Genomic DNA, 10315 nt, shown 5'->3' on the forward strand with positions numbered 1-10315 from the left:
ACTACCACCGCACAACTCACATTATTATTTAAGTAGGTAGACTAATCCATAGATCATATGGGGGGGGGGCACAAAGTCAGTATGTTAAATCAAGTTCTTATTCCTTATAAATAGACAACCCTAACAACCTCTTGCAGGTTGCAGCACCTTTAATAAAACGTCTTACCACTACAATTTTACAGTGTAATATGACAAGTCACTAGTCAAAGGCAATAAATACAACCAGGTGCGCAACTTTGGTTTTAGAAGTGGGGGGGGGACATTATCTTTTGTATTTTTTTAATCCAGTGGCATAAACACTCCAAACAGCCTACCCAAACGCTCGGAGGCGTCCGCATGGTCCTAAAGCACACCGTTGCATTGTTTTGTATCACATTCCAATTATAAAACTGGGGGGGCCAAAAATGTAATTCCAGAATGTGGGTGGGGGACATGCAATAACGCAATAACTCCAAAATGGTGGAAAGCTTGGTCTTGTGTAAAATGTCCAAAACATGTCATCAGTTTGAAGTGTTTTAAGGAAATGAAAACCTGAGAAAACGATGAAACAAGTTTCTGATAAAACTTCAGTTCGACTTGGTGCATATTTGTTGTGGTTGAAATACTGTCTGCTTGCATAACAGTGTCAAAGATAACGCATCACACGGCTCATTTGCATTTTCTCAAGAGATGCTGAAAGAAAGAAATCATATTTCTCCACTCCTGTTCCCAAGACAAAATTAACATTTGTTGTATAATTTCACTGCAAGACATGCATAATTCTGCAAGAGTTAATATTATATTACACTTCATGAGGTTATAGGCCTACACTCAGTGTCCATATTTCAGTTACTATTCCATTTAACCCATATACTTAAATGAGGAATATTCTGTTTATTAATGGACACAATGATAGTCATGAGTCCAGGGTGCATGTAAACAGCTTATCCTGAATAAGACCTTAAGCAGGATATGAGCTATATTATCCATAATACTGTGCTAATGTAAACGTGGTCAATGAAAAAATGCTGTGGAACTGGCTTTGAGGTCCAGAGTTGAGTTTGAGGGCTTTAGAGCTATAGAGCATCGGCTTTTATTGAACTAAGGTTGCATGCCAAATGGTACCCTATTCCCTATATAGTGCACTACTTTATAGCCCTATAGATAGCCTATACACTTTCTAAGTATTAGAGAAAGTGTGTAATAATATGCTGAGCTTGGACTGCACTGTATGGAAGACTCCAGGGACCAGGTATAGGTAGGAACATAACTTGAAGAGTTCAGGAAGGAGAGCACATCACAGCAAGGGGTCCATCCCAAATGGCATTCTATTCCCTATGTAGTGCACTACTTTTGACCAGATTCTTAGGTCAAAAGTTGTGCACAGTATAGGGAATAGGGTGCCATTTAGGGCACACATTTTACAAAAATGTAGCTTTGAATCACACTGTAAAAAATAGTAAGCTCAATAGACTGTTAATTGTCAATAGGGGAAGAATAGAACAGCCCTCCTTTTGGCGTGGTAGAAATTCAGTCTTCTAATTTAAATTCCTTCCTGATGTTAGGGAGCAGGCAGACGGAAGACTAAAGAAGCTATGAGAAGAAAAGAAAAAACGTCAGGTCATTGATTTGAACAGGAGACAAGCAGGCAGGCTAGCATACAAGAGCATACACACTGCATACCCAGGAAAGTCATGATGAATGAACTATACTACTTTCTGTAACCCTATACTCACTGGGAATTGAGTACTGTACATTTATGGACATGAAGATGATGATTGTGTGACTAAAAGTAGGCTATAAGTAAGTTAGTATTTTGATGACCAGTATTTTGCATGTGCCAATCCCTAGATTAACTGTTTATTACATAAGTACCCCTCAATTGAAGCAGGTTAATACTATGACAACACTTGCTATTCACTGATTAATTACCTGGAAACAATAAAACAATCTCCCTTATGTAACTCAGATAACCCAGGCTTACTGGAGAAATAAAAACTAGCCTGGTCACAGATCTGTTTGTGCTCTTGTCAACTCCACTGCTCATTGTCAAGCCATACATGCTGAAGTAGGCATGATAGCACAAACAGACTAGCACTCAGGCTAAAATAAAACATTCAGAGTAGAGTAATGGGTGGGGGAAATGCAGGGTTGGGAAACAAAATTCATGACCCACAAACACCACAGTCAACCAGGTCTTGGGTAACATCACAGTCAACCAGGTCTTGGGTAACACCACAGTCAACCAGGTCTTGGGTAACACCACAGTCAACCAGGTCTTGGGAATTTTAAGCCGCCCTACTATAAAGCCTGCTGCTGTAGGATATGGTTGCATCATTTCATGCAATACAGTTGCCTGGCTACCCAAACTCCTTGCTACACCACACCCACAGACGTTAGATTCTTCTCCGCAATCAGTTTGGATCTGACGATTTCTAGAATGGAAATCAATTCTAGGCCATCTGATTGGTCCCACGAAACCCATGGGTTGGGCCAGAGCCAGAACACACGTGGGTAAAGCGGTGGTTTGAAAATGTGTCATTGGCTTTGATAGATTATCAACGATCCAATCTTTGATGACTATGTTTTGTACAACATCCCTCATTTTGACATCACCACAAACTACTTAAATGATGCCAGTCTCAGACTGAAGTATGTAGCGAACGATAGAGCAGCGGAATAATTCCGTTTGAGTCGTCAGGCAAGTGATACAGAGGACAGAGAAGAAAAGTACAGATAAGTGATCAGTGTGGCTGGTAAAACTCAGGAATTATATCTATACATTCGTTGTAGGCTGTAGATATACAGCATTGATAAAACCATGATTCGCCTTCTGAAGTCCCAGAGCAATGCATACACGTCCCAAGTGAATTCCCTTTTATTTCTTTATTGGAATGAAAAGGCATACAAAGGTTTTCTCCTCTCCCCCTTTAACAGGAACATTGACCACCATCCCACCATTCAGAGATTTAAAAAACAACAGTCAGAGGCATGTCCTTCAGCTCTGTAAACCATAGCTCCTCTTACCCTTTTACCTTTGCATATTCAATTCAATTGTATAGAATGGTCGCTTTCACCCTTATTGCGTAATATAGTTGCCATGGCAACCTAGTAGCAGCCTAAGCACAGAGCTCCTGTAAATGTGTACATATTTAGTTATTTTTTAGGTGTTTTTAATTGTTGATTTTTAAAATCAGCTCTTTTGTTTTTGATAACATTTCGTTTTTATTGCATATAACTGGTGTTTTTAAGCCACAGCTTTGCAGATTGACTGACGGGTTAACACATTTTGGCTTGGCTAGCTAACTAAATGGCTAATGTTTTTGTTTGAAATATGCATCCGGACGCAGTACCAGCTTTTTAGTTCACCTGGCCGCCAATTCCTGATCTTCTGAGAACATAATTTGAGGAGTGGTGTGAGAGGAATGGGAGACAGAGGAATCCAGCAGATGCTGAGGCAGAAGGCTCGTAGTGAGGACGACTGGCTACTATTCTGAACTGTGTGTGGTGAGCTTTCTGGCGCCCAGAGCTGCTGAGGCGTCACCCAAGTGGGTGTTACACAGAGTGGACGAGGAGAAGTCCAGTGGATATAAGAGTCAGGCTGGTTCCCAGATTTGCCCTCTACAAGATCATCAGCAGACTCCATCACCATCATCTAACATCCTCTGACCAGCTCTCTCCACTCAAGCCATGAACTGACCGTCTCCATCTTCGGCGGATGCAGCTTTCAAAGACTTGGTCTCTATTGGTTAACCTGTCATGATATATTGCTTGCTTATTTTTTTGCTCTTGAAGCGCTTTGATATTCTATGAAAAGCGCTATAGAAATGTAATAAATTATTATTATTATTATTATTATTATTATTATTATTATTATTATTATTATTATAGACTATACTGGACTCTACCTAACTACAGCAACATAACATACTGTACTCTACCTAACTACAGCATCATAACATACTGGACTCTAGCTAACTACAGCATCATAACATACTGTACTCTACCTAACTACAGCATCATAACATACTGGACTCTACCTAACTACAGCAACATAACATACTGTACTCTACCTAGCTACAGCATCATAACATACTGTACTCTACCTAGCTACAGCATCATAACATACTGTACTCTACCTAACTACAGCATCATAACATACTGGACTCTACCTAACTACAGCATCATAACATACTGGACTCTACCTAACTACAGCAACATAACATACTGGACTCTACCTAGCTACAGCATCATAACATACTGGACTCTACCTAACTACAGCATCATAACATACTGGACTCTACCTAACTACAGCAACATAACATACTGGACTCTACCTAACTACAGCAACATAACATACTGGACTCTAGCTAACTACAGCATCATAACATACTGGACTCTACCTAGCTACAGCATCAAAACATACTGGACCGCATTCCAGCTGGTGTCTATTTCACAAGTTACCACCGGCTAAATCTGTCACGCCCTGGCTCTGGGGACTCTAATATGTTGAGCCAGGGTGTGTAAAGTCTATGTGTTTTGTTCTAGGTTTCACATTCTAGTATTGTTGTTCTATGTTGGCCAGTGTGGTTCTCAATCAGAGGCAACGTGATTCAGCTGTTGCTTGTTGTCTCTGATTGAGAACCATACTTTAGCAGCCTGTTTCCCCACAGAGTTTGTGGGATCTTGTTTCTAGTCTGTTGTGTTAGACCGTGAACTGTCACGTTTTCGTTTTGGTGTTTTTGATCGTGTCTCTAATAAAGAGTATGTTTGCCTGCAACGCTGCGCCTTGGTCCTCATCTCTGTTCGACGATCGTGACAGAAGATCCCACCAGAACTGGACCAAGCAGCGGGTCGAGGAGCCATCGCCAGGGAAATCCCTAGCGGATATCCAGCGCCTCCTCGACTGGGTCAAGCCGGGTGAGGAAGAGAGGGGCTTGACGTGGAGGCAGAAGGGCGAAAGGCTGGCGAGAAGCATGGAGACCTGGTCCACGGGTAGGAGTGAAGCCCATAAATTTTTTAGGGGGGGGCTAACGCCGTGGACGACGGGGCAGCAGGAGGCCGCCAGGTTACGGGAGTCACTGGTCACCAGGGGGAAGGAGGATGTAGAGGCACGGCGAGAGGTACTGGCGTGTGTTGCCAGTCCGGTCCGGCCTGTTCCTGATCCCCACGTAGGGCCAGTGGTGTGTGTTCCCAGTACGGTCCGGCCTGTTCCTGCCACTCGCACCAAGTCTACGGTGCGCGTCGCCAGCTCGGCCCGGCCTGTTCCTGCTCCCCGCACCAAGTCTGTGGTGCGCGTCGCCAGCCCAGTCCGGCCCATTCCTGCTCCCCGCACCAAGTCAGTGGTGCGTTTCGTCAGCCCTGTCCGGCCCGTTCCTGCTCCCCGCACCAAGTCAGTGGTGCGCGTCGTCAGCCCGGTCCGGCCCATTCCTGCTCCCCGCACCAAGTCAGTGGTGCGTTTCGTCAGCCCAGCTCGGCCCGTTCCTGCTCCCCGCACCAAGTCAGTGGTGCGCTTCGTCAGCCCGGTCCGGCCCGCTCCTGCTCCCCGCACCAAGTCAGTGGTGCGTTTGCTCAGCCCGGCTCGGCCCGCTCCTGCTCCCCACACCAAGCCAGTGGTGTGCGTCGTCAGTCCGGCACGGCCCGTGCCTGTTCCACCGGTGGCTGGTCCGGCACCGGTCAGATGCTTCACGCCGGAGCTAGAGCAATCCGCTCCACCAGTGTGCAGTCCAGCTCCGGCCAGCTGGGCCAGACCGGACCAGGGGTACTTTGGGGGTTGGAGAGGAGCAGGGATCAGGCCCGAGCCGGATCCGCCGCCTAAGCGGAGTGCCCACCCGGTCCCTCCCCTGTGGTAGTTTGGTGGGGCGCGGTCGGAGTCCGCGCCTTTAGGGGGGGGTACTGTCACGCCCTGGCTCTGGGGACTCTAATATGTTGAGCCAGGGTGTGTAAAGTCTATGTGTTTTGTTCTAGGTTTCACTTTCTAGTATTGTTGTTCTATGTTGGCCAGTGTGGTTCTCAATCAGAGGCAACGTGATTCAGCTGTTGCTTGTTGTCTCTGATTGAGAACCATACTTTAGCAGCCTGTTTCCCCACAGAGTTTGTGGGATCTTGTTTCTAGTCTGTTGTGTTAGACCGTGAACTGTCACGTTTTCGTTTTGGTGTTTTTGATCGTGTCTCTAATAAAGAGTATGTTTGCCTGCAACGCTGCGCCTTGGTCCTCATCTCTGTTCGACGATCGTGACAAAATCTATGACGTTGAAATGCCTTTTTTACTCTGTTCCATCTCACTGCACAATCCACTGTCTCATCAGCCCAGCCAGGCAATTTATAAACTTGATCTCCACTATAAAAACCATCTAGACATTATCTCCCATTTCTTTAGACTAGCATTTGGTTTTCAACAGCGGAGATTTGTATAAACCTTGCTGTCTGTCTCTTCGACATTTGCAACATTGTTTCAATATTGAAATTCGATCTCCAGCTGTCCCATAGTAATGAACGTGTCGGGAGTCGGGACGAGACAGACAGGCAGACAGCTTTTCTCAGCCAGTGGAAATCATGAATCAGCTGGCATAATTTTTATGGATATATACAAAGAAATGTCAGTAGAAAACAGGTAAGACGAAACGAAATGCAGCTAGTGATTGTGTTAGCTGTGTTGTTGGCTAGCTCCTCTGAACAACTCTGTCCTGACGAGAGAGCACATTTTCAACGGCAGGCAAAATCGCGCATTATTAGCTAATTGTTATGGATGGATCCAAATAAATGCTACTAGGAAACACCTTAAACAAACGCAAATGCAGCTCCTTTGCTGTTATTCTGGCTGTCCTGTTTTACGTGACTGTAAATTAGCCGTAGTTGGCTAGCTAGCGAGCAAGGGATAAGAACGTTGCCATCCAATATGGCAATGGAACATTTAGAACGAATGACTGTGTCGCGTCCATAGATACAGAACAAAAATACTTTACGTCAGCCGGATTGGGTAGCAACTATATCTTGTGGAAAGATTAAATAGTATGAATAAATTCATCAAAATATATTTTTAATGAAAATATGTAAATCATTATTTGAATATGTTGGTAACCCGTTGTATAAAAGTGATAATGCCCTCGAAGTCGACTTCGTCTCGGGCCTAACAACACCCGTGCCAATATATCCTTAAAAAACTTGCTTCTTGGGCATTATCACTTAATTAATACACACATACAAATTAACACACACACACAGTTCACAGTCAATATTTGATGCAATGATGGGCAAACTATATTAGCCTGGAACCCAAGCTGTTGCTCTGTTTCAGAAGCAGTTTGGAAACCAGGCTAGAACTGTACATATTTTCTTCCTAGCAACAGTAAAATGGTCCTAGTCATGTTTCCGCTGTGTTACATTTCCTGGTATTAATGTCTATGTACGTTTCCGATGGTAGATGGACACATTCACACCAGGAACGTAAAACAACATACGCTAAATTATCATAACAGAGTCCACAGGTTTTGTTTTGTTTTCACACTTCTTGTGGAGTCAGCACTGGAGAGAAAGGTACCAGCCCAAATGGCACCCTATTCCCTATATAGTGCACTACTTGGCTCTGGTCAAAAGTAGTGCACTATATAGGGAATAGGGTGTCATTTGGGACGCGGACTTTCTCTCCAGTGCTGATCTGCAGTGCTGACTCCATGCTGACTCCACAAGACGTGTATACTGTAGGGAATAGGGTGCCATTTGGGACGCATCCATAAAGTCCACTGTGTACGGTCACTTTCTGATCCTTGAATACACAGCGGCTCACAGCCAGCTCATCATCACACACATCGCTCTCGCTCGCTCTCTCACATGTATTGTCAAAGAGGTGTCATTGGGTCCATTCACACAATTTGAGAATGAAATAGTCCTTGAAGATAAAAGTGAAGATAGAATAGTCCCTTGTTCCCATGGTGATGAAGAGACACATTCCTGGTTACCTTGGGTGTTGCTGTGGTGCCATGAATCAACTGAAAGAAAGAAAATATGGCAAAAATATGGTAAAAGAAACATATATAGAATGTGATGAGTTGGAAATCATAAGAAACAAATAGTATGCAAAACAAAATAAATACTAGGTTGAGAATGGTGCGTTAACAATGATCCCAATCATTTCAACATTATGGGTGTTTCAGTTTTACATACTGAATAAAACTGTTTTATGATCCGTCCATTTTACCACAAAGAATATAGGGACCTTCTCTCTATTAATAAAATCAACTGGTTATAATGTGAAATGTGGGAACTGTCCAATAGAGGGCACTATAACCTACACATTAACTTGCTGAATCAGCTAAGTCTATGGAGTCAGCAGAGTCATAGTCAATAGTCAACCTTCTATTTCCTCACATGTCATCACACTTTCACCTCCTCATCAGTGTGCTGCTTAACATTTCCTGTCATTGAGACTCTATGAAGTTAAATGCCCAACAAGTCTCTCTCTGAGGAGAGAGACCATTATTCCATTACAATAGACAGACTGACACTGGGACAGAAATACAGACAGAAGCATGTAACCACTGCTTCTTCTTTATGCAAGATGTCTAACTCTGAACTGAATAGGTGACCATCTAAGATGTCTAACTCTGAACTGAATAGGCTACCATCTAAGATGTCTAACTCTGAACTGAATAGGTGACCATCTAAGATGTCTAACTCTGAACTGAATAGGTGACCATCTAAGATGTCTAACTCTGAACTGAATAGGCTACCATCTAAGATGTCTAACTCTGAACTGAATAGGTGACCATCTAAGATGTCTAACTCTGAACTGAATAGGTGACCATCTAAGATGTCTAACTCTGAACTGAATAGGCTACCATCTAAGATGTCTAACTCTGAACTGAATAGGCTACCATCTAAGATGTCTAACTCTGAACTGAATAGGTGACCATCTAAGATGTCTAACTCTGAACTGAATAGGCTACCATCTAAGATGTCTAACTCTGAACTGAATAGGTGACCATCTAAGATGTCTAACTCTGAACTGAATAGGTGACCATCTAAGATGTCTAACTCTGAACTGAATAGGTGACCATCTAAGATGTCTAACTCTGAACTGAATAGGCTACCATCTAAGATGTCTAACTCTGAACTGAATAGGCTACCATCTAAGATGTCTAACTCTGAACTGAATAGGTGACCATCTAAGATGTCTAACTCTGAACTGAATAGGTGACCATCTAAGATGTCTAACTCTGAACTGAATAGGCTACCATCTAAGATGTCTAACTCTGAACTGAATAGGCTACCATCTAAGATGTCTAACTCTGAACTGAATAGGCTACCATCTAAGATGTCTAACTCTGAACTGAATAGGTGACCATCTAAGATGTCTAACTCTGAACTGAATAGGTGACCATCTAAGATGTCTAACTCTGAACCATCTAAGCGTCACCCACAGACAAGTATATGGCTCTGGTAGCACCCAAACAGTGAATGACACATACAGTCCACAGCCTCTATGATAACACCAGTCATAGGCTCCTGAGTGGCGCAGTGGTCTAAGGCACTGCATCTCAGTGCTAGAGGCGTCACTACAGACCCTGGTTCGATTCCAGGCTGTATCACAAACCGGCCGTGATCGGGAGTCCCATAGGGCGGCGCACAACTGGCCCAGCGTCGTCCGGGTTAGGGGAGGGTTTGGCCGGGGTAGGCCGTCATTGTAAATAAGAATTTGTTCTTAACTGACTTGCCTAGTTAAATAAAGGTTCAATAAAAATATATGTACGTTATCATACACTGAGGCTATGAGAAAATACTGGTTTTACCCTATCAATTCATATTGTGTGTAGCTAAACACCAGTGACCCAGCCTAGCCTAGATGAGATGTAAACTGACAGGTCACACTATGCAGACACAAGCATCAAGCGGTCTGGTGTTATTGTGTCTGTATGTATGTATGTGTGTGTCGCAGAACCACAAGCATCAGGCGGTGACAGGACAAACTGTGACCTCCCCCACTGTCTGGGAACACAATGTCAGACTCAATCTGTCCTCCGTATCACAGTTTCCAAGCCAAGATGTCTCCTGGCACTGTAATGCTATATCATTAGTCACTTCCTGACTGCAACTGTGCGAGTGTCGACCCCATTGAGACAAGCAGATCACTAGGCCAGAGCTTCAGGGCTCTAGTGTCTGCTACTATAGCGTGTTGATCAGTTAAAAGCTTGGCTATAGTAAACTGGTTATCTAGATCGAAACCCTCGCAAGGCTGCCGGCCCAGACGGCATCCCTAGCCGCGTCCTCAGAGCATGCGCAGACCAGCAGGCTGAAGTGTTTACGGACATATTCAATCTCTCCCTATCCCAGTCTGCTG

General features: G+C 43.9%; 1 protein-coding gene across 3 annotated transcripts in view; it reads right to left on the reverse strand.

The window, feature by feature from the left end:
- Positions 1–321: 321 nt before the first annotated feature.
- Positions 322–10315, reverse strand: part of LOC121538992 (septin-8-A-like) — a 23899-nt gene continuing 13905 nt past the window's right edge. The window contains exons 10-11 of one of the 3 annotated variants that reach the window (XM_041847171.2): positions 7938–7967; positions 322–1572 (exon numbers count right to left, since the gene is read on the reverse strand). In XM_041847171.2, coding sequence (XP_041703105.2) covers positions 7964–7967 — 4 coding nt within the window. In that variant the 3' untranslated portion in view covers positions 322–1572; positions 7938–7963. Of the gene's footprint in view, positions 1573–7134; positions 7968–10315 lie in introns of those variants that run through there. The other 2 variants (XM_041847159.2, XM_041847161.2) reach the window with 2 other exon arrangements.

This window comes from Coregonus clupeaformis, chromosome 3, assembly GCF_020615455.1.
Source record: "Coregonus clupeaformis isolate EN_2021a chromosome 3, ASM2061545v1, whole genome shotgun sequence".
NCBI lineage: Eukaryota > Metazoa > Chordata > Actinopteri > Salmoniformes > Salmonidae > Coregonus > Coregonus clupeaformis.